The sequence below is a fragment of the Erpetoichthys calabaricus genome, chromosome 3, assembly GCF_900747795.2.
Source record: "Erpetoichthys calabaricus chromosome 3, fErpCal1.3, whole genome shotgun sequence".
NCBI classification, from domain to species: Eukaryota; Metazoa; Chordata; class Cladistia; order Polypteriformes; family Polypteridae; genus Erpetoichthys; species Erpetoichthys calabaricus.
In genome coordinates, this window is record NC_041396.2 from 249,197,705 (window position 1) to 249,223,444 (window position 25,740).

The 25,740-nt window shown below is 40.8% G+C and overlaps 1 protein-coding gene across 1 annotated transcript; it reads right to left on the minus strand.

The window, feature by feature from the left end:
* On the minus strand, positions 1-25,740 carry LOC114647577 (histidine N-acetyltransferase-like). The gene is made up of 5 exons (XM_028796193.2): positions 25,615-25,740; positions 23,583-23,729; positions 2,077-2,313; positions 962-1,186; positions 1-790 (listed from the first exon to the last, which is right to left on the minus strand). Exons 3-5 carry the CDS (start codon positions 2,296-2,298, stop codon positions 230-232), a joined length of 1,008 nt encoding a protein of 335 aa, XP_028652026.1. The 5' UTR covers positions 2,299-2,313; positions 23,583-23,729; positions 25,615-25,740; the 3' UTR covers positions 1-229.

Sequence of the window (25,740 nt, forward strand, 5' to 3'; positions counted from 1 at the left end):
ACACAAGCAGGTTTAAAGTGCCACTGCCCATCTACAATGAAAGTGGAACAAAAATAAATGTTCCAAAATTCTCCTGTGCAATATGTCAGTCGTACGCAAGGTCTGCAAGTGGCGGAAGGGGAATATAAGGTTTACAGAGCACTGCCACTTAAAACACAATGCTATACGAATAGATTTCACACAATATTAATATTTCTGCAAAATTTGCAACCTTGCTATATTCTTCTCTCTACACCATATCAGCCTCCACCACACACTGCTCAGTGTAACCTTTCACCAGCTCTACTTCAAGCAACCGCTTGCAAAAATCAGCCATGGTCTCCCAGAGGGCTGGATCCATGCACACTTGGCACATCACATGGCCATGCAGATTCTCAATGTGCCGCTTCAGATGTGCTAGGAACTGGCTACGCACCAGAGATACATCCTTTCCAAAAATATCAATATTGAGATAGTACCAATCCTCGCCAATGGGGATGTGAAAGGGGAAGGTGCACAGGCTGGCTACACTGGTGTGCTTCATGCTGTCCACCATCCAGTCGATGTCCTTCTTTAGCAGAACCTCCAGGTTGCTATGGATGGGTTTGAATGGCTGCCAGTCTTGGACAATAGTCTTGTTGGCAAGCACCTCATTGATGACCGTCTTATTGAGGAAAATACGATGGACTTCATTAGGGTCTAGAAGAACTGGAGGAGGGTTCAACTTGGCATCCATGTCAATCAGGCCACTGAGTATTTGCTGGAGGCGCTGCTTGAGATCCTCAGCACAGAAACGCATAAGCAAAATGCCCTGCAATAATGACACAGATGCCGCAAAAAAGGAAATTGAAACTTGACAGCAGGAACCAAATGAGAGAGCAATAGTTCAGCATCTCATATGCCAGTGCACTTTGTACCCATGAGCCAGTTGGGCTCTTATAGTATATATTATGAAAATATACTTATGACAGTTAAAACTCACCTGCTTGGTAATAAGCCGATACTTTTGGAAATCCCTAGGCCCCAGCTTGTCATCTCGGGTCAGGCGTGTCACCTTGACTTCAGGGTATTTGGACTTAATGTACTGGGAGCAAAATCTTAGCAGAACCCTTGCGACTCCTTTTCCCCGTTCTCCAGGAGCGACGCGCAGCCCCTCGACCAGCACAGTCTCTCCTTCATCAATTATGCACACAGACTCCAAGGCAATCTACATAACAATGAGAACAGTTTAAGAATGGCACTCTAGTTTATAAAATGTAAATGTGAGGTGATTAGGATGAGTAGGGCATATATAGGTCCACCAATCTAATAAATAATGCACAAAAAGTGATAGCAGTAGGAATTACTACGAAATAAATTTCAAAAGGAAAACCTCTTCAAAAACTCCTTTCTATGACCCATGACATATCATAGACATGTGCAATAAGTTACTGAGTATTTTGAAATTCAAATCTGAAAATGATGCTTGTTTATAATATTTAAGTGAGTAAGGGGTTGATTAGCTATGTGAAGCTGAATAGCTAAATTTCTTATTATACTCTTATTAAACTCAATCCTCCCTCTCGAAATCTGAACTGGTGAGTAAGTATGATGGCTGATGTCTTTCAACAAGTTTTACCTAGATCACCTTTCTCAGACCTGGCATTCACCTCATCCGGTAGTATTCATGTCAGTTTGCCTATGATTAACAACATCCCGATATGTCATCCTGTGGTGGTTCAAACCAGCTCCCCATGCCCTCTGAGGACTAATTCAGTTTGGCTTTCTTAAGTCCAAGCACATACATATGCTGGGGACAGTGCAAAGTAGAAGATCCTGTTTACATGCCAAATGCTGAGCAAGCATTCGGAAGGATTGACAACATGTTTTGGGTTTATTCATCAGGTTCCTATGTAAAGCCTACAACATTGTGCTGAAGAACATTAGAAAACGTTTGATGTGAACAAACCACTCACCCAACCAAGTCCACCAGTCCAGTTCACCTTAATTTCTCAAAAATAACATCAAAGCAAGCTTTGAAGGTTCTCCAAATACTACCACACTATTTTGTAACTTATTTCATGTGTGTATGGTTCTTTGTGCAAAGAAACCACTTACCACTTTGCCCTCCTTTCGGGCCAAAATGATTGTTCGGTTATGATCCTTCAGCCACGATTCAAAGCGGCTGGGCAGATAGTCTAACCCACCATAAATATCTTTGCTTATGGACATTATCTCCTCAAAGTCATCCTTGGTGGCTATGTAGAACTCCAGGTCCGAGTGCTGTTCTAAATCTGAGGCTGACGGGACAGGCATTGCTAAAGTGTTTTCGATCTTCATTTTTTTTGCAGATGTCTAAAGAAAACATAATGAAAAAAACAAATAATAAGTTTCTTTTCTCTCTATATATTTTTTGTAAATTTTCAGCTACTTTGATTGGATTGGGAAACATTGTTTTCAATGAACTTGCCTTATCACCACCAGCTCCATAACATCCCCAACACCCCTAGTGAAGGTAATGTTTCCAGAGTCCAGTTGCATTGTGGACCATTCACTTGTCACCATGAAGGCTGTAACTACAGAGGCAAGTGATGGCTTAACTGGTTTTTGAAAGTAAAGCAATAAAACAGAACGTTAAAATTGTATACTTAAAACAATATCTTTTTCTTTCTTTCTTTCTTTCTTTCTTTCTTTCTTTCTTTCTTTCTTTCTTTCTTTCTTTCTTTCTTTCTTTCTTTCTTTCTTTCCTTAAGATATTACTCCAAGGTTGGAGCATACGCTGATTACAGCATATTGCTGCACCCACCACACGACAAACCACCCAAATTTGGACCTGAGTGCAGCCATGCCAGAAAGTATTCCTCTCAAAGTAAGTGAGAAGTTATGAAGCAAAAAGAGAAAAAGTTCTTAATTATTCTGCAAGCTGAAAAGAAATAGCTGAATAGCTGAAAGGACGCCATATTTTGTAGAAAAGCAAGGTTTGTTCCAAGTCAGGAAATAGTAATACTTCCAATTTGAAACAATGACACTTTCAGTTCCACTCAATTAAATTTATAAGCCATTTCAACTATTCTAGTGGAGAAAAACTTGGCAGAAAATATTTAATAGAAAAAATGGCAACTACAATAAAGTGATTATTAATGGAGAGTGTTCAATTTGGGACAATTCTAAAGAGGGTGGTAAGAGGATGAAGGTTTCTAGGGACTCCACAGGCAACTGACAGCAAAGTATAAAATGAATAGGTAGTAGAGTTGAAGGCTGGCACTTGGGCACATCTCTTGTAGGCTGGGTCTAATCCTGTGAGCTAAGAAAAGACATGAGCTAACAAAATAAAACATTTTGTAGAGATTTAAATAAATACAGATTGAAGAGGTGTAAATACTCTGGAGAGTGGCTTTCCAATCACTGTCACTGAAATTGACTTGCACCTTATTTAGCTAAGCTAATTACACCATACGCTCAGGTACATTCTTTTCATTCTTTTAATGCTGGTCTCTTGGTCATTCCCCCAGTTCTAAAAAAATCACTTGGTCACAGAGCATTTGCCTGTCATGCACCTTATCTTTGGAATGGTCTTCCATTATGTGTTAGAGAAGCACATTCAGTTGATATTTTTAAATCAAGACTGAAAGCTTACCTTAACTCCTTAACTCCCTTCATTACAAGCTGCCTTAGAATTCAGGTGATGTCTATCATCTTGAAACATTCTCTTAAATGCTTAAACATTTTTTTTATCATTATCATTTTTATCATCCCATAACATGATGACAAATTGTATTATTATTCACTTTAACATTGATTTTATTTATTTTAATTTCTATTTCTCACTTGCTTACTATATTTCTTGTACCATTTATTTTTCTTGTTTGTAGAGTGTATTGATTAATTGTTGGAGGGAATGACGCTGATCACAACACTATTTTGTCATCATTTACTGTAACTCATTTGGAATCCCCATTAATTTTACTGAATCAGCCCGCAATCTAGGAGTTATCTTTGAATCTAGCATGTCATTTAAAGTGCATATTACAACATTGTCCAAAACATGTTTCTTCCATCTTAAAAATGTTAGGAAACTAAGGTGCTTTCTAAATAAACAGGATTCTGAGAAATTAATTCATGCATTTATTTCTAGTAGGATTGACTACTGCAATGCGGTGTTCACTGGATGTTCAAACTGTTCTTTATACAGCCTCCATCCATCCATCCATTTTCCAACCCACTGAATCCGAACACAGGGTCACGGGGATCTGCTGGAGCCAATCCCAGCCAACACAGGGCACAAGGCAGGAACCAATCCCGGGCAGGGTGCCAACCCACCGCAGGACACACACAAACACACCCACACACCAAGCACACACTAGGGCCAATTTAGAATCGCCAATAGATAGATAGATAGATAGATAGATAGATAGATAGATAGATAGATAGATAGATAGATAGATAGATAGATAGATAGATAGATAGATAGATAGATAGATAGATAGATAGATAGATAGATACTTTATTAATCCCAATGGGAAATTCACAAATACACCTAACCTGCATGTTTTTGGACTGTGGGAGTTAATCCAAAATGCTGCTGCAAGAATTTTTACAAGAACAAGAAAATATGACCACATAACTCCAGTTCTTAAATCCTTACACTGGCTCCCGGTTAAGTTTACGGCAGATTTCAAAGTCCTCCTTTTAACATATAAAGCATTAAATGGCCAAGGTCCGGCTTACTTGTCTGAACTTATCATGACTTACAAACCAGAGTGCACATTAAGATCTCAAGATGCCGGTCTGCTTATGGTTCCAAGGATTAATAAAATAACAGTGGGAGGTCGAGCTTTTAGTTACAGGGCCCTTAAACTGTGAAATGGTCTGCCTGTTACTATAAGAGATGCCCCTTTGGTCTCAGCTTTTAAATCCCTGCTGAAGACTCACTACTTCAGTTTAGCATATCCTGACTAGAGCTGCTGATTAACTGTACATACTGTATCTCTGTTGTTAGTCATTAGCACTAAAACATAAGTAACATGATAGTTATAATTTGTTACCAACCCTCACCTATTCTGTTTCTCTTCTCGGTACTCAAATGTGGCACTTGGTGCCACGGCCCACCTGCCAGGTTGTTTTGCCTGCCTAAGGTAAAGTCATCCCTGAAGGAGGATCGCAGGAATCATGGGAAAGAGGGGTCCTTTCATCGGATTGGCTGGCCCAGCGCTGTTTCAGCCATGGAATGGCCAAATGGGGGAGGCAGCTTGATGGATGAGGTCTCCAGGACTCTAAACAAATCCAAATCATATTATGGGATATCATCTACTGTTAAATTCTGCTCCGTACTTCTAAAATTTTTATTTTTATACTGTATTGAGGATGTGTTCTGTTCTGTGTATTGTATTGTATTGTATTGTATTGTATTGTATTGATCCCCTTCTTTTGACACCTACTGCACACCCAACCTACCTGGAAAGGGGTCTCTCCTTGAACTGCCTTTCCTAAGGTTTCTTCCATTTGTTCCCTACAAGGTTTTATTTTGGGGAGTTTTTCCTTATCTTCTTAGAGAGTCAAGGCTGGGGGGCTGTCAAGAGGCAGGGGCTATTAAAGCCCATTGCGGCACTTCTTGTGTGATTTTGGGCTATACAAAAATAAATTGTATTGTATTGTATTGTATTGTATTGTATTGTATTGTATTGTATTGTATTGTATTGTATTGTATTGCATTGTACCATGCTCCATGGCCATGTACCATGATATTGATTTACTGGTGCAGTGAATAATAATGATGCAAAGTCAGAGTGCTGTCTCTATGTGTATTAAAGTTTCAAAGAGACCGGAGCACTGTTTTTTGTTCAAACTATGAAACATTTTGGATAGTGGTGCGCAAAGGTGAGCATACAACATGTATCCTTTTCATATTAACCCATTGTCACAATTTTCTATGCCTCCCTGTTAAATCCAGGTCAGGTTCACTGGGAAATAACAAAGGCATATGTGGAGGAGTTCTAGATGCCTCAAAGTGTATTCTTTGTCTTATCCCAGGTGAAGACTAGAAGTTATCATATGTAGACCACACCACAGACTGTCAAATAGATATCCAGGAATATGCCATGATCCATGCAGTCAAATAGAGATGCTTCTGGGTGTACCTCTTCTATGCATTTGATCAGACCAAATGAATAAAAAGAGAAACCAAGAATGGGCACGGACATTCACATAGAATTGCAGCCAAAAAAAACTCCACATTTTGGTGAATGTAACAGCTACATTTCATTGGATAAAGTTCTAAAAGGATTAGCTCTAAAGACTTTGAAAAGCTTACTAAGCCTTGTAGTCTGTTTAATAGGCTTACGTTGACTAAAAATGCCTTTAATAAAAAGTATTTTCTTGGTTTTTCTGTTTTCTTCTTGGTGGTCAGGGTACCCCCACCCAGGCACAGCATATTAACACAAGCTGATACATACACAGTAAAATTCACACCACAGTACAATTACATAAGCATTCATTGTCCAGTAAGACTCTTAAAAGTCTGGCAGTGCTAATCATTCCTTTGTCTTAGAACTATAAAGCAGCAGTTCTCCCATATAAGGCCATTTATTATGCCATGTAAAATCTAAAGATAAATTTACTTATATAAAAATGTATACAATGAAAAAATAGAACTACATAACTTTGTCAAACCCTCTTAATCCACTTTAGGGTTGAAGTAGGACTGAAGCCCACTCGGAATCATTGGGCATAAGGTTGGAGCCAGTCCTGGACAGGGCATTAATCCATCACAGGGCCCAATAAGGCACAGAACTCCACTCAAACTCATTTAAAGCAAATCTGAACTCTCCAATGAACTTAACAGATACCTCTTTGAGAATGTAGGAGGAAAACTGGACTACCAGGACAAACACACACAAAGATGTGTTAAGAATGCATGCATTCACATAGTGTACAGTAGACAATGATCAGGCATTTAATTGGAATTCTAGACTGTTGGATCCATTTGGTATTTACTATGTCACTGTGCCACCCAAAATAGGAGGTTGGTTAGGTTAACCAAATAGTTCAGATGATCAAACATACATTGGGTAAGAAAGTATTCAGACTACCTCACTTTTTCACATTTAGCTATGTTGCAGCCTTGTGTTAAAATCTTTTAAATTCCTTATTTGACCACATCAAAGAATACTCAATACAACGGAATAACAAAGCAAAAACAGGATTTGAGTAATTTTTGCAAATTTATTTAAAAATAAACTGTGGCAAATGATGAATAATTTTGGGTGTTGCCACATTTTCTGGGGGGACAAACTGAAGCAGCAGTTATCTGTTATATAGTGTGTTTCTCATCAATGTATTATATAGGGTGGTCCAGATCTAATTATGCAATTTTCATTACGCTATAACTTAAGTTTATTACATAGAAAATCACCCGAAAAATCCCGGACCATCGAGAAGTGTGTGAACTGACGACATGAAGAATTGTCTCTGTGCTGAACTGGAATCGTCCCCGCATAAATCAAAGTCATCCAGATGATCTGGATCTGCATAATTAGATCTGGACCACCCTGTATATTGCCTTTCATATCTATCTATCTATCTATCTATCTATCTATCTATCTATCTATCTATCTATCTATCTATCTATCTATCTATCTATCTATCTATCTATCTATCTATCTATCTATCTGGTCATTCCACATTCTCTTGAGGTCCTCATCATGATGTCAATGCACATCATGGCCTGTCTAGTACCAGACCCATAAGACAAAGGCTGCTTTGCCATTTCTACTGTGCTCCAAAGCTTTGTCTGTGACATCCACAGCCCCCTTATTCTTCCCATAACTTGTCCTATAGATGTGAAAAGGAACAGGTGCATCTGCCACTTCAATTTTATATTACACATGTCTCTAAATTGCCCAATTCTCTGCCAACTTGTCCAGTTCCCCATTTTGCCAAAACTCACACTATAATGTCAGCACTGCCACCTCCGTAATCTTCCAATAATATCTACTTCCATCTGTCCTATAACACATCTACAGCATACGTCCAATCGAAATCTTATGCTGCCTCTGCTAATAGAGTGTCCAGTCCTTGGCCATTTCCACTGTATTTCATAAATTCTAATCATACAATCACTAGTCCTCTGATTTCTCTCAAGTCTTGCATCCCAGTTTATCATTTATCACTTCCACAGAGGGCGGCACGGTGGCGCAGTGGGTAGCACTGCTGCCTCGCAGTTGGGAGACCTGGGGACCTGGGTTCACTTCCCGGGTCCTCCCTGCGTGGAGTTTGCATGTTCTCCCCGTGTCTGCGTGGGTTTCCTCCGGGCGCTCTGGTTTCCTCCCACAGTCCAAAGACATGCAGGTTAGGTGGACTGGCGATTCTAAATTGGCCCTAGTGTGTGCTTGGTGTGTGGGTGTGTTTGTGTGTGTCCTGCGGTTGATTGGCACCCTGCCCAGGATTGGTTCCTGCCTTGTGCCCTGTGTTGGCTGGGATTGGCTCCAGCAGACCCCCGTGACCCTGTGTTCGGATTCAGCGGGTTGGAAAATGGATGGATGGATGGACTTCCACAGAGTCATTCCCACCCTAATTTTATTCTACACATATTGCCAATCTGCCTAGTCCTATGCAAGTTTGTCAGGCTTATGTCACCTGGGCATGAATTCACATTGTAAGAGCAACAGAATCCCACATCTTAAGACATAACTTGCCCTCCCAATCTGACTTGCACTACACCCACAGGACACGTCCAACCTATATCTTATTCTGCTTTTACAATCAGGATACATATATTTCCATGAATATAATTTTTGCTCTCCTTTCCTTCAGGCCTGAAAATTTCTCGGTTATTTTCTGATTAAATTGAGGCATTACACTAAGCTTGTCAAAAAATGTAGCCTGTACTTTGTCTAGATCAGTATTTCCCAACCTTTTTTTCTGCAGTGGCACACTTTTTGTAACCAAAATCATCCTAAGGCACACCATTATTTTACTAACCACAAACAGATATATATTTCATACACTTGCTTAACTGCCCAAAGGGGTGGGACTACCGGAGAAGCTGGTAAAAACGGAACTTAAGAAAAGTGTTTGCAGACAAGGCAGTTAGTGAGCAGTTTTGTAGCATCTCCAAGCTGCTTGGCTCCTTTGCCCATCCCTCTCTGCCTCAGAGGCAACTCATATACCCACTATCCACTAGCTCAGTGAGACTCACTGGTAACCACACACTCAGGGCAGAATGACTCTAGCAGCCAGGAGAACATCCAAAGTGCTCTAACATGGCGATCACGGAGCTGCTTCTTTGCCAGTTTCTCCGGGTTGCCCTATTCTTCTCAGACAGGTCTCGACCACTCACATGTAAGCTCTGCCCCAATCACTTGCCTACTGCTGAATTCTTAGGTCAAGTGAGCCTGGTCCAAGTTCCTTTATTTTCTTTTTTTCTTCAAGTATATGATTTATGAAGGGGTTTTTCATTAATGAAATAAATTAATTTTCTTTGATATTTGAAGTTCCACTTCAACTTGCCATCTCCCTAGAGTTGCACTTGCTCATCTGTAGTTATATAGGTATAGGTGAGTGTGAACTGTGAGTCATTGACATGAACAAGAAATAGTATGTTGATCACAATACATGTGATTACCTTCTATCACCAAAAACTCTTAATATACAAAGAATATTATATTTGTGTCTTTGATAAATTAAGGTTCAACAAAACCTCGTATGAAGAAGAAAAAATATGGACGGTGTTTTCCCTCGCCCGGACGCAGGTCACCGGGGCCCCCCTCTGGAGCCAGGCCTGGAGGTGGGGCTCGATGGCGAGCGCCTAGTGGCCAGGCCTGCACCCATGGGGCTCGGCCGGGCACAGCCCAAAGAAGCAATGTGGGTCCCCCTTTCCATGGGCTCACCACCTATGGGAGGGGCCAAGGAGGTCGGGTGCAGTGTGAGTTGGGTGGTGGCCAAAGGCGGGGACCTTGGCGGTCCGATCCTTGGCTACAGAAGCTGGCTCTTGGGACGTGGAATGTCACCTCTCTGAAGGGGAAGGAGCCTGAGCTAGTGCACGAGGTCAAGAGGTTCCGGCTAGATATAGTCGGACTCACCTCGATGCACAGCTTGGACTCTGGAACCAATCTCCTTGAGAGGGGCTGGACTCTCTACCACTCTGGAGTTGCCCCCGGTAAGAGGTGCCGAGCGGGTGTAGGCATACTTGTTGCCCCCGACTTGGAGCCTGTTCATTGGGGTTTACCCCGGTGGACGAGAGGGTAGCCTCCCTCTGCCTTTGGTTGGGTGGACAGGTCCTAACTGTTGTTTGTGTCTATGCACCGAACAGCAGTTTAGAGTACCCACCCTTTTTGGAGTCCCTGGAGGAGGTGCTAGAGGGCAGACCTTCTGGGGACTCCCTCATACTGCTGGGAGACTTCAATGCTCACGTGGGCAATGACAGTGAGACCTGGAAGGGCGTGATTGGGAGGAATGGCCCCCCCGATCTGAACCCGAGCTGTGTTTTGTGATTGGACTTCTGTGCTTGTCACGGATTATCCATAACGAGCACCATGTTCAAGCATACGGGTGTTCATATGTGCATTTGGCACCAGGACACCCTAGGCCTCAGTTCGATGATCGACTTTGTGGTCGCGTCGTCGGACTTGCGGGCACATATCTTGGACACTCGGGTGAAGAGAGAGAAGGAGCTGTCAACTGATCACCACCTGGTGGTGAGTTGGCTTCGATGGTGGGGGAGGATGCTGGTAAGGCCTGGTAGGCCCAAACGTGTTGTGAGGGTCTGCTGGGAACATCTGGCAGAGTCCCCTGTCAGAGGTAGCTTCAACTCCCACCTCCGGCAGAACTTCGACCACATCCCGAGGGAGGTAGGGGACATTGAGTCCGAATGGGCCATGTTCCGTGCCTCTATTGTTGAGGCAGCTGACTGGAAATGTGGCCGTAAGGTGGTCAGTGCCTGTCGTGCCTGTGGGACTCTGGAGGCAGCTAATAGGTACTGGCAGGCCAAGTGGAATGTGGCTTCGGTGGTTGCTGAGGCAAAAAGTCAGGCGTGGGAGGAGTTTGGGGAGGCCATGGAGAACAACTTTTGGACAGCTTCGAGGAGATTCTGGTCCATCATCCGGCATCTCAGGAGGGGGAAGCAGTGCAGTGTCAACACTGTATATGGTAGGGATGGTGCGCTGCTGACCTCGACTTGGGACATTGTGGGTCGGTGGGGGGAGTACTTCGAAGACCTCCTCAATCCCACTAACATGCCTTCCAATGAGGAAGTAGAGCCTGGGGACTTGGAGGTGGGCTCCCCCATCTCTGGGACTGAGGTCACCGATGTGGTCAAAAAACTCCTTGGTGGCAGGGCCCCCGGGGGTGGATGAGATACGCCCGGAGTTCCTCAAGGTTCTGGATGTTGTAGGACTGTCTTGGTTGACACGCCTCTGCAACATCACATGGACATCGGGGACAGTGCCTCTGGATTGGCAGACCGGGGTGGTGGTCCCTCACTTTAAGAAGGGGGACCGGAGGGTGTGTTCCAACTACAGAGGGATCACACTCCTCAGCCTCCCTGGAAAAACCTATTTGGGGGTCCTGGAGAGTAGGGTCCGTCAGATAGTCGAACCTCTGATTCAGGAGGAACAGTGTGGTTTTCGTCTTGGTCGCGGAACAGTGGACCAGCTCTACACCCTTAGCAGGGTCCTGGAGGGTGCATGGGAGTTTGCCCAACCAGTCTACATGTATTTTGTGGACTTGGAAAAGGCATTCAACTGTGTCCCTCGGGGAATCCTGTGGGGGGTGCTCTGGGAGTATGGGGTACCGGACCCCCTGATAAGGGCTGTTCGGTTCCTGTACAACCAGTGTCAGAGCTTGGTCCGCATTGCTGGCAGTAAGTTGAACCCGTTTCCAGTGAGAGTTGGACTCCGCCAGGGCTGCCCTTTGTCGCCGATTTTGTTCATAACTTTTATGGACAGAATTTCTAGGCGCAGCCAGGGCGTTGAGGGGGTCCAGTCTGGTGGACTCAGGATTGGGTCACTGCTTTTTGCAGATGATGTTGTCCTTTTTGCTTCATCAGGCCGTGATCTTCAACTCTCTCTGGATTGGTTCACAGCTGAGTGTGAAGCGGCTGGGATGGGAATCAGCACCTCCAAATCCAAGACCATGGTCCTCAGCCGGAAAAGGGTGGAGTGCCCTCTTAGGGTTGGGGGCGAGATCCTGCCCCAAGTGGAGGAGTTCAAGTATCTCGGGGTCTTGTTCACGAGTGAGGGAAGAATGGAGTGTGAGATCGACAGGCGGAGCAGTTTGGCGTCCGCAGTGATGCGGGCTCTGCATCGGTCTGTCATGGTGAAAGAGGAGCTGAGCCGTAAGGCAAAGCTCTCAATTTACCAGTCGATCTATGTTCCTATCCTCACCTATGGTCATGAGCTATGGGTAGTGACCGAAAGAATGAGATCGCGAATACAAGCAGCTGAAATGAGTTTCCTCCGCAGGGTGTCTGGGCTTTCCCTTAAAGATAGGGTGAGAAGCTCAGTCATCCGGGAGGGGGTCAGAGTAGAGCCGCTACTCCTCCGCATCGAGAGGAGTCAGATGAGGTGGTTTGGGCATCTGATCAGGATGCCTCCTGGATGCCTCCCTGGTGAGGTGTTCCGGGCACGTCTAACCAGGAGGAGGCCCTAGGGAAGACCCAGGACACGCTGTAGGGACTATGTCTCCCGGCTGGCCTGGGAACACCTCGGAATTCCCCCGGAAGAGCTAAAAGAAGTGGCTGGGGAGAGGGAAGTCTGGGCATCTCTGCTCAAGCTGCTGCCCCCGCGACCCGACCTCGGATAAGTGGAAGAGGATGGATGGATGGATGGATGGATGGATGGATGGATGGATAGATAAATTAAATAAAAAAAAATTTTAAATGCTCCAACTTTCACAATGTTCATTTAACACTCTCATGATGTGTTAATGTTACATCATGTATACATTTGTAACATTTAATTTTGGGCAGAAAATCAAATACAGAATCCTGATGAAATTTTTTTTTGGTAATGCCTTGTTCTGTAGAGTACCTTGAAGCACCAGCGGTGTTCGTTTTGATACAACTTTTATGTAAAAGCTGCCAGGCATTTTTCTGCCTAGGTATAGTCCTTGGGATTTCCTACTCTGTGTAAATATTAGAGCACATACAGTTCCAGAGATTCTTAATAATTAATGATCCAGGATGTCAGGCTCATTGAGAAAACTATTTCACTTAGTTATTTATTTCTGATTAATATGGTGTAATACATTAATTCTTAAAAAAACATTTAAATGTTATTTAGCAGTTTGCATGCTATCTGTGGTAATAACAGTCACAAGACTAAAATAATTTTTGAAGCTTTCCAGCTCATATCTATCTGTTGTGGTTAGAACATAGCTAGCCTTTCTCTATTCATAACAGAAATTAAGTTATTTAAAGAGCTTCTATTCAGTATTTTTACAGAATGAAAGGTCAGACTCAGTCTGGAGTGAAAATTGCTTTTTGTATAGTTGAGTACTATTCAGTCTTAACATGTTGTTTACTAAGCCCTGCAATTAAGTTTGTCAGCTCCAAACTCTCCTTGCCTATTTCTGGTTATTCCTCTTAAGCATAAAGTAGGATATTATTTGGCTTCTTGGGTGCATCTTGAAATATTTCTAAAAAGTCTTGCATGAAATATCCAGAATGGAACTGACCTAAATGAAACAGTCTCTCTGTATTTAACACAGTTGTCATCTTTGAGCAGGAGTTGCTTTAAAACCCGTTGTCTGTTATTGTCAGTTGTATAACAACAGGAGCCTGAGTCAAACTTACAATAATTCGATAATGGCAAAACTGTACAATGGAAAACATTGTCAGTTTGTAAATAACTGTGTTTCACAGTACTGTGTGAATATGGATGCAAAAAATCTCAATATTTTTGAATTACCAGAGCATACTTGAAAAGACAATTGCTTCCATGATGAGTAACCAGTGACTAGATTAAGAATGTAATTAAACTTACAAATCACAGATCTTAAATACTGTGCAGGTTACAAAGATACAGACTTCTTTGGGTCAAACAAAAACTTCTGGTAACAGCTTATAAAAATAGTCAGAGTGAGCTGTGGTATAAAGTCTGCAGTAATTTGTACACCTATAAAGTAGGACACACTCGCCTCAACACTTGGGAATATGACCATTAGTATCAAGTAATATATCCACAAGAATAGTCTAAAAATCCCCCACCTTATGAGAGTTGTTGTTTCTTATTCTTTTATGCAACCTGCAAAATTGGGGTTACTGATTTCAAGCCATAGTCTGCTTAACCATTATTGCCTTGTACGGTCAGGGTTTGAAATATTTGATTTATGTGTTATCATCATCCCATATGCATCAAGGTACACTGGCCAGTAACAAGGATGTGAGTATAATTTTAGTAGGGCAATATAATTTGCTTTAATATACGTAGCTGTAATTGAATTAACAGATGACTTATTTAAGAAAAGTGATACATACGGTACAAAACATGATTTTGAAAAAGGTGTTAATTGTGGGTTTGATCAGGGGTCTGTTTTGTATGATGATGGTGACTGGACTCAGAGCCAAGATAAACAACTAAATCTCTAATAGTGCAGAGCCATACTTTTTTTCATTAAACGAGTAGTTCATTGCTTTTATTTGCACAATACATTATTAAAAATATCTTTTTCAATTGTTAAGAGTCACTCATTTTCCTCATTTACTTTTTAATTTTAGGGCGACTGTGTTTACCATGGTGGTTAAGGTGGATGTCACCGGTGAATAGGTTAATCCAATGAAATTCATAAGAAAATGGAGTGGACCTGCCTGCATGACTGTGTAATTCTTTTCAGTTATCAGCAATACAGACTGAAAGATAACACTGGAGTCCAGCTCCTCTAAAGCTTGTACACCAGGAGATGGGCAACACTTGACAAGAGATAACTGAGCTGTGAACAGACTGACATAAAACGGCAGGCTTGGCATAGCAAGTAATGTGAAACCGTTTAGGGATCAGAGGTCATCACAACATAAGTAATCAAGCATCGGCTACTCTCAGACACAAAGGCAGAAGTAACTTGATTGTTAAGAATGTAAAGGTCTTATTGTTTTTTCACTCAGCCAGTCAGGTGGGGTTGCTGTGGTACTCTTGTTTTTAAGGACAATGGCAAGTGGAGAGTTTAATGCAGGTTCTATATATGTCAAGGCGTAACATAAGTGTCCTAAGGTGAGCTCAGGGAGGTGAAGCAGTGGGGGAAAAGCCCACATGATCTTGACTTTTGGTATGTGTACAGATTATGAAGGCTGGACACCATGATCTTTCAGGCTTTTTGAATTTTAATCAGGAGGTGTTAGAAAGATTGTCACAGGGATAACTGTTGTAAGGCAGGTTAGTTTTACTCCACTGATGATTTATTGTCACAGTAGTCAAAGAGCAAAGAGAAAGCACAGGTCCAGACATTTAGTATTTATGTTTGGCTGAGGAACTAATGGATTGAAACTACAGAATGTCCAATTATGATTGAATGAGTGCTGTGGAGTTTTGGTGGGCCAAGAATAGCTAATAGATTATTTAAGACAAGGCGGGGGAATGGCCCAAATGAGTAGCCGCTTCCTCTTCCTCTTTTATGCGACTTGTTCATTAGGAATCAAGTGCTAAGTCATTTGCAGATGTCCTGCAGCTTGACAGCACTTCAAGGTCACCAGTACCTTAGTTGTGTTGCAGTCTGAAAGGTTTGTTGAGCAAGGCACATAAGACCCTGGTTACAACACAACCATATTCCTTTTTTGTTGAGTTGCTTCAGAAACATGTACTAAACAAATATTATGTTATATAGAGTTCTTCGATAGTGAACACCATGTCAAAGCACTTTATTAGCACAGAGCTATAGTAATATTTTTTTCTTTTTTTACAAATGCAGTACAGGCTGACTATATGACTTTGCAGTAGATATTTATTCAGAGCTGCGGATTGAACAAGTTTGAAGTTTTATTTTTAATTTTAAAATATTTTTTTTAACTATAGCTCTATAAAATGCATTGCATATACTTAGAAACAGCACTGGTAAGTGATTTTGATTGTTTCCTATGGTATTAATTATGCCAACTTATTAGTTCTAACCTTATGCTCAATTAAATGGCTATAATCATTGTAATAACTTTCATATGTACCTTTCCATTATACTTGTGTGAAAGCACATACTGTAGCTGACTTTTCCTCCATTCCTAATATGAATAAAATTTCCTAAAATATTGGTTATTCAGTATTTTTATACAGTAAAAGGTCTGGACCACATCCACTTCCTTGTAAAGATCAGTGGTATTCAATTATGCTGTGCATGTTCCTTTTTATACCTTGACAATGTCACCTCTAAAATTATTCTTCCCTGCTTGTGTATTACTTTCTGTTATGCATGGAGTAGGACATTATTTGCCCTCTTAGGAACTTCTTAAAAGATTCCAGTAATGACACATATGAAGCATCCAAAGTGGAACTGATCTCAGTTTCTCTGTAGGGGCACAAATTTCACAAAGTGGTCACTTTTGAGTAGTAGACAATTAAAACACCAAGAGCAGTGTTAGAAACATTTGTCTGTATTTGCCAATTTTTTAAGAAGAGGCAGAAGATACAAGCTTACAATAGCTTCTGTCACATATGTGCACAATGGGGACAGCTTAAAAGCTCAGATAATGTCTATTTCCAATGAGAACACAAGTGACCACTGTTAACTGATACCATTTCTCTTCTTCTTCCTGTAGACCAAAAAACTGATGGCTTTAACACCATTGATATCACTTCCGGTGTCTGCCTACTTAGATCTGCCTCTTCCTGTCAGGAGTCTTTATTTCCCGTAGCTCTGCCATCTTGAGGCAGTCTATTTGGAGACTCATATCTACACAATGTTTTCTTTTCATTTTTCACCACGCTTATACCCGTCTTTTGTTCATATTATATGGGGTTGCCTTTGGGTGCCCCAACACTTCATCATTGTTTGTGTTTTGTCTTACACTTGATTAAGGCAACACTGAAAGATGGCATTGAAGATGCGTTGACAATGCATCAAAGAAGGCATTGTCATCTTGTGAGTTGCACAGAGGAAATTTTTTCCAAGTAACTGCTTTGAACTCAGCTACCTTCAACATGAAAAAAAAAAATCTGTCTAACACTTTAAGTCTTGAGTAGGAAACAGAGGATGAGAGATCAATAGCTAGGCTAAGAATGCAATTAAACTTAACAGCCACAGATTTTATATGTGGACTGAAAAGGAAGATGCAGAGTTATTTAGGTGAGATTAAATTAGAAATTAGAACAAGTTCAGGTTGAGGTACGTTACACAGTTTATATTCAGTTGTACATTATAAGTGCCTGAGAGGAAGGACAGGCATCCTGGCCAAAATAAAGGAAGATTGCATGCCCAGCCAGGAGGCCATGATGGAAGGAGCCAGTAAATGAACTTACCAGGAACAGATCATTCCCCAACATAACAGATGGCAATGTCCCTCCAAGCTAAACATGAAAAGGACACCTGCAGGGTGGCATGGGAGTTAGAGCCAAGAAATGCAGCCCTGTCATGTTGTTTTTGAGGACCACCAGACGGCGAATGCCAAGGAACAAACTACCCTGGTTTTCACACAAGCACACAATGCTCGTGACGACCTGGACAGAAGTCCGGAAACTATTCCAGAGTCTGGTTTAAAAGGAAGCTTGCTGCCTCCCTTGGTTGGAGCCAGAGTTGGGAGGAAAGTGGACGAAGCTTGAGAGGGGGAGTGGAGGAGGCAGTGACCAGTGACAGAGACAGGAAGAAGACAAAGTGCTGTGCTTGTGCTTAATTGTACTTGTGGCTATGGTAGGAAACACTTGCCCAAGAAGAGTTTCCCATGAACAAAATCTCTTTATTCATTTTACATTTGTGTTCAAGCCTGATTGTTTTCGGTATTTGGGGAGCTGGAGTGCCCCTTAGTGGCCACAAACTCTACAGATATGGGCATACTGTTCTCAGGTTTGGGAATGACTACTGTAATTAACTGATATGTCCACAAGGATTATCTAATAAAGAATTATCATTTGCTATAATGCGGATTCATTGTAAATTGTATATAGAAAGCTCCACATATAACTTGTCCTACTGATGAAGTTAAATGCATGTAACCTACATAATTAAAAATTGAGAAAGAAAAGTAATATGCAAGGCAACCAAGAAATTCTAAAGAAAAAGTAAGGCATTTGAATTAATTTCTTCTACATACAGACTATACCAGATCTGCCATTTGATAATGCAGACTTTTTGTTCTTCCCAAAAGCAGCTGCAGCTTTCCACACATCCTGTGAAGATGACTGTAAATGATGTCAGATGCCAGGAGGCATGTGATTTGGCATGCCTTAATTAAAAGGGAGAAGAAAGTGGGTGTTAGTGCTGAACAGCAGGGCAGATTTGCATTTTCAAAAATAGGCACCTCAGAACCAGCATTAGCTGCTACTAATCTTCAACTTTAGTTGAGATATTCTTTAGGTAAAAGATCGAAAACGTTAATGAAGCTCACAAGCTTTCTGGAATAGAAGCTATTGGCATTCTTGTTGTTGTCCCTCCAGACTGAGGGATAATCATGCAGCTTGAAAAGGACGAGCCCGGGGCTCAGTTGTAATGGAGTTATTTGAGATTTCAAGACTTTTCTGGACTGGTTAGTTACATTTTTGGAGGTGTTAATGTGGCACAATGGATGGTAATAGACTGAGCTCAGTTCTTGGATAGACTGCAGTGTTCTTTCCCAGCATTCATATAGGTGGTATTCTCTGGGAAGTCCTTTCTACTTTCTACCTCCCAAGCTATTAGTCTGACTTTAAGCCAGACGTCAGTAATCACAGCTTAAGTTCTATAAATGCCAAAACCATAAACATTATCGTGGGCAAACTGCAATGCATCCACTTAGGTGGGATCAGTCTGCTGACAGATACTGCTGATCTCCTGAATTTTAGACTGAACATGATGTAGAAGAAAATGGATGAATGGACTGGTGAATAACATAGAGGCCCCCAAGACCCATCTGCAGCATCTTTTCACATAGATGCTTGTTAAAAGTTTTAGGCATTTCACAAAGATGTTCAGTTATTAAAAGTTCTCATATTACTCAAGTCACTTAAGGATGAAGTAAAAGAGCTTATGATATGCCATAGAAAAATGGTTTAAAATGTGGGAGCTGTCCAGGTGCTGAATGACTGCTTTCATCTCTCTTTTCCACTCGTTCTTTTATTTGGTTAACATCCTGCCTTTTTCTTTGTTGCTCATTCCTAATCATGTATTTTGAGAATGTAGTTGTATATTGGAAAGAGCTCTGCATGTAATAAAAGACAAGCAGAGCCTACTTTCATTTAAAGGTGCCCTTTCAAATGTTGTAATTATTTTTGAAATCACAGCCTTTTTTCCTTACTTGGCAAGTCCATCTACAAGAACTGGAGTATGTGAATGCCAAATGCAGGATATATATTCTTTGTCTATTCCCACATTTCATCCCAGCCCCTCTCCTGACCACTGAATGGCATGTGCTCCCTCTCATGGCCTCTTGCCACTCTCAGTCTCTGGCACCCTTCATATCAGCATATGACTAACTACTTCCTGGCTCTTTCAACTGCACAGACTGGCCTCCGGCATGTGGTTTTGTCAGGTGCTGGGACCTCACTTTATTTACTTTTGCCTACTGTGGTGCAAAGCCCATCTGTCCTCTGTTTGTCAAACGAAGAGGGAGATTATTGTACCGATTCATTTGTGGAGTTTTATCACCTCTATCTCACTCTGTTTCCTTTTGCACCATTCTCCACCTCATTTCACACATTCAAGTCACCTTTTAGGCTGAGGTATTTATGCAATAAACTCATGTACACACACATGCACATATTCATAGAAATATATTGACTAAACTGAGAGATGAGGGATTTTAAAATATCGGAAGGGAAAGATGTTCAAAGTCAGTAACAGCCTATAATGGTTGTGTACATTTCTAGGTTGTTATGATACATAAGGCATTAAAAATCACCAATGCTTTTCTGTCTTCTGTGTTAATGTTTTCTAATTTTTAAAACTGTTCCACTTTCTAAACCACGTTTTTTTCTTAACATAGGTTTGATGGATTGCTCACAGCCTATGCTGAAAACATCAATCACAAGGCTAAAAAGCAAAACAGAACAGGTGTGAGAGACATAATGAATGGACTGGAATCCTGACTGGGATACAGAGTGGAGCCTTAACTGGCTGGGAAGCCATTACGGAAAGATGGCACAGGTAGAGGTGCATCCCAGCTAGGATGGTTCCTAGTCAGGGAGAAGAAATAATGAGTGGACTGGGAGAAACTATCAATAAAATTTCATCCCCCAGTAGGATAGGTGGTGGTGCTCCTTTGGAATATAGCCCCAGTTTGGACAATCACAAGGTTGAACGGGATTTATAGTTTCAGAGGACACTTAAGATCTTGTTATAGCAGTCCCGATCATTGTACAAATAACAATTTGTAATAAAGGCACAAACAACTGGGGAATAAATATTTACATTGCAGTACTATGTGGTACTATTGTTATCTTGAAAATAAAAGTAAAACAATAAGTGTTCTGGTGGGTTTTTCTCCAATGACTCTTCTTCAAACCCATATCCTAAAGATCCATCCATCCATCCATTTTCCAACCCGCTGAATCCAAACACAGGGTCACGGGGGTCTGCTGGAGCCAATCCCAGCCAACACAGGGCACAAGGCAGGGAACCAATCCTGGGCAGGGTGCCAACCCACCGCAGGACACACACAAACACACCCACACACCAAGAAAACACTAGGGCCAATTTAGAATCGCCAATCCACCTAACCTGCATGTCTTTGGACTGTGGGAGGAAACCGGAGCACCCGGAGGAAACCCACGCAGACACGGGGAGAACATGCAAACTCCACGCAGGGAGGACCCGGGAAGCGAACGCAGGTCCCCAGATCTCCCAACTGCGAGGCAGCAGCGCTACCCACTGCGCCACCGTACCGCCCTATCCTAAAGATGTGCAGATTAATCTAACTGGCAACTCTAAAATGGTTCAATGTGAGTTAGTATAGATGAGTGCTTGAATCAGCTCTGTAATGGACTGGTGCTCCATCCAGATTTGGTTTCTGTTTTGTGTTAATTGCTGCCAGGAGGTGTTATGGCTCCCCTTGAACCTAAACTGGATAAAATTAATGGAAGGAAAGAAATATATTGTTTTGTATTAAAAACAATACTGTATTATTAGCCACACTTCCATTACAGGAACACATTCCATCACACAAGCAATTTGAAATACAAGGCTACTTCTTGATTTTCGGTAAATGAGCTAAATAGTCGAAACTGTAGGATAATTGTCAGAGAGTACAAGTTTAAAACAGCATTTGGATTTTTTTGCAGAATTTTCTGACCTGAGACACTTATGTTTCATTTAAGACAAAACAAAGAACAAAAATTTGAAAGGGAACCTCTAAGTCACTGACCATGGATGCCACATTTTCCCACAAATCCTTGCTTTTCTAAAGATACAAAGTTGCTGGATAAACACAGTCAATTTTGCTTCTCTGCAATTGGTTTGAACTCTTCAAAACACAGTAGTTCATACCTACTTTTCTCTATGTATTAGTCTTAATTATTCAAACACATTGTAATAGTGACAGTGACCTATACCACTGGTACTTTTTCAGTTTATAAATTCCTACATCCAACTGTTTTTAGTGTCTTTAAAGACAGCTCTCTTTAGTAATGCAGCTTTCATTATCATGCAAAAGTGAAGTCATTCAGATATATATTCATTAAAAAAATGGCCTCAAGTTTCTAATCAGGGTATATATTGGTATGCAGACACAGGTTGAAATGTGTTCCTCTGAACATCACTATAGGAAGCCAACAAGACAGAACTACACATTTATGGCCTTTAACTTCCCAGTTCATAGTTACTAAATGGTTTTGCTTTCATGATTTCTGTCAACTTTAAAATATCTTTTAAAGTTTTGTGCTGCCTTGATTTTTTGTCTTGTCTCTCATATGTATGATGTGCATGTTCATGTAATCTATGCATTAGCAATTTCTCTGATTTCTACAGGCTCTCTGAATTCAGGGAAATTCAAGGTGAAGGGTTCAACCTAAAATTTAGAATTTCATAACAAAAACATAATGTGCATAATGACACAAAATAACAATCTTTTCTCTAATGTGGAGATCTGTTGACTTCATTTAATATTTTAATTATTACCTAAAATGCAATGAATTGCTCACTATTTCTTCCAATAAGACTTTCTTTGCAGTGTTTGCTTAACTTAACTAGGATTTTTACTTGTTTTGTAATTATTTATTCACATCTACAAATCCCTTCATTTATGAAATCATTCACATCAGAAATATCTTAGTTGAGAAATTTACATCCAAGCAACCCTGTTTGTCACTGACAGCAATATTGCAAATTATTTTTCTCATGTAAGACAGAAAAGAAAGGTCTTTGTGATGTTTCAGTCTAATAAAAACTAATTTGCTGGAAGGTTGGAATGGCTCCATGTTTCTGTTTCAGACAATTTCATTAACAAATACCAGTTCTAGTTGTTTCTCCTTAAGGTGTCAATTGGAAAGATGGTTCCTGCTGTTGTTCTGCCAAACAGAAAATCTTTTAATTGTGTATACTTTACTTTATGACAAAGTAAGTCAAACAACTTTGTGGAATGGAGTGGATTAGTATACAATTCTATAACTGTTTTTTGCACTTGTAACTGTTTGAGTGTTATGCATTTAAAGCTCCTTTTTGGTAAACATACACACAAAGGTTCAGATGATACTTTAGTTTTGCATGCCCTTCAATTGCATCTCATTCCAAACCCTAACCCCGACCCTAACCCTTATAATCAAAGGGTTGTTATAAAGAATTTAGATAGATAGATAGATAGATAGATAGATAGATAGATAGATAGATAGATAGATAGATAGATAGATAGATAGATAGATAGATAGATAGATAGATAGATAGATAGATAGATAGATAGATAGATAGATAGATAGATAGATAGATAGATTAAAACTTTTCACAAGCTCAAGAAAAATAGTATAACAAGCACAATACATCAAACACAAAGAACTATTCATATGAGCAAGTAACGAAACCCGAAAATTAATAAAAACTGTTTGAATCAAATTCCATGCACTATAGCATAACACTGAATTAAGCAACTTATATATGGTGCTACATTCATTGTCCTTTTTTTCGTGTTCCTTTATTACTCTCACTGTTCTGTGAAAGACATGCAAGTTGTATTTTCCTTGCACAATGTACATATCACAATAAATTTGAACACCTGAACTTTTAAGATAGTAGAGATATAACATCCACACCTTTGAAAATATCTGAACAAACAGCAGAAGCAAGCTGTATATGTAACACATACAACAAGAATGTGTCTCATATAAATACACCATTTAGAAAGAAAACCTGAAAATTGTGACTTTTACTGCATTAAGATTTTTACAAGCCCTGTTAAGATAAATCTTGTAACTGAGGGACAGTAGAAAAGATTTTGAACTAACAAAAGCAGAACAATTCCTTATTAACTCCTTCTTTAAACATATTCATGTGTCTCTATTCTTCTTCTTCACCTTTGCTAAATATTTACCCACCTTGTTTTCATGTACTACAGGACGTTCAGAAGTAGGGCACAGCTTTTCTATCTTCTTGTCAGTGGTGAACACAAAATTGAACTTGAACAGCCCTGTCCAGATATAGTTCTGATGTACCTTCTTGTAAATACTGCTTTCTGAGATGTCCTATCACAATAAATATAAAAATTTCATTGCATTTTTTTCTTTTTTCCTTTTCTCAGACAGAATAAATGAAGTAATCCCCTTAAATCTAAGACTCTACCCACCCCCCAGTGCCTACATGAGGCTTATTTTGGAAGCAACTATTTGACAGATTTTTAAAGACAGAAACTGGAACAGCAGCACTCTCTTATTCATCCAATCAGACAAGTCATACTGTTTCAGCAATACATGTGATCTAAATGATATTACAGCACCCCCCTAGGGCTATGTTATATAAAACTGTCAAAGCAATAGTAGAATGCTTCTATGGGTAATTCAACCAAAATTAACACTACTGGTAATATTAAAAACTTCAGACCTCATTCCCAATTCAATGGGTCATATTCTTGAGTGTCACAATGATTAGCAAACACCCTATATTGATGGTGAAGCTGACCTATAGATGACCTACTTTATTGTATTGAGCTGAAATGGAAAAATACCAACAGCTTCAGAAACAGTGAGGAGGAGGGAGGGGGGTTGGGGGATTGACACTCAGATAGGACTGAGCTAGAAGGTTATGAATCTCTGGATATTTAGCTTTCCTGACATATCAGTTTGCACCTAAAGTTTAAAATTTCAAATTCAAACAGTAATTGGTTTCTGGAAGTTTTTGGAATGGGATTCAATGAGCCAAATCCCATGTGAATTTATAAGGATTAAATCTCATTGTGAGAGAAGTACCAACTGAATGAGGTCATTTGTGAATTCAAAGAAATTGGCAATTTCTAGCCTAATAGAAAGGACTCCAGTGGCAGTTCTCCAGGGTGAGTGACCCACTTGCATTTATAAAGAAGCAAATCATATTTTTTTTATTTGGGAAATCAGAATGCGTGCACACTGTGAAATTAAAAGTAGGAATCTTTATTCTAATGATTGTCATTGCAGGTAGTTATGTTTAAAGGTATTTCACAACAGCATGCTGCATTGCCTGAATCCTCACCTAAATATCTGGACTATGGACTTGGTGGGTATCACATGTTAAACTGGAGATAGATAGATAGATAGATAGATAGATAGATAGATAGATAGATAGATAGATAGATAGATAGATAGATAGATAGATAGATAGATAGATAGATAGAAAATTAAATGCCCCCAACACCCTCACCTCTTCGTGAGTACGTGGGCAGATGTCCTCTATTCTGATATGTCTCCTTATCACATAACTTATTTCTGACATGCAGCGCGGCTCTTTGATGCTTGCCGTCTCCACACCATTTAATTTCACTATTTCCTAAAAGACGGTGGCACGAGATGGGCGACATGACAACCGGCAGTGCTTCTTGCCCTTCGAAGCTTCTAACGGGTTTAGATAAATGGATGCAAGCTTACCGCGATCGCGATTTCGATTCAGGCAGAAGAAATTGGATCAGGCCAGAAAGAAAATAAGACATGGAAGGCTGGAAGGTGGGAGAGGCAGAAGGTCGAAGCACCGGTTGGGCATCAGAACACGTTAATATTGATTTAAATTCGGAGTGTCGCTAAATAGACATCGTTTGATACCGCGACTCCAAAAAGGAGGTCATACTTATCCAAGCATCATTCAAGTAATTAATTATGCTAAAGAGAAGCGATGACCCCCGCGATTTTTTAAATCGTTTTTTTATATATAACGCGTAAAATGGCTGATAACGGCGGGGTAATGACAGTGGAATTAGGGAAATGAATCTTCTGTGGGGGAGGGGGTTCATCATGCATTAGAAATAAGACAAAAGATAAGAGGGTTGCAAGGATCCGTGCTCAGAAATTACAACAAGAACAACAAAAAAGCTCACAAACCCCCAGGTTTGCTCTACTGTCATTCCAAACCCATTTGTCCACCACCGAGTACCACCGAGGGCTGTACCTGCTGCAGGTGTGATCAGCTCCACTCCGTCGGCCGCTGTGCTGTGAACCGCGGGCTCTCCGTCAACGGGAGTCTCTTCACTCCAATAAATGAGGGGGGCGCAAGCCCCTCCTCCGCCCCACCGGG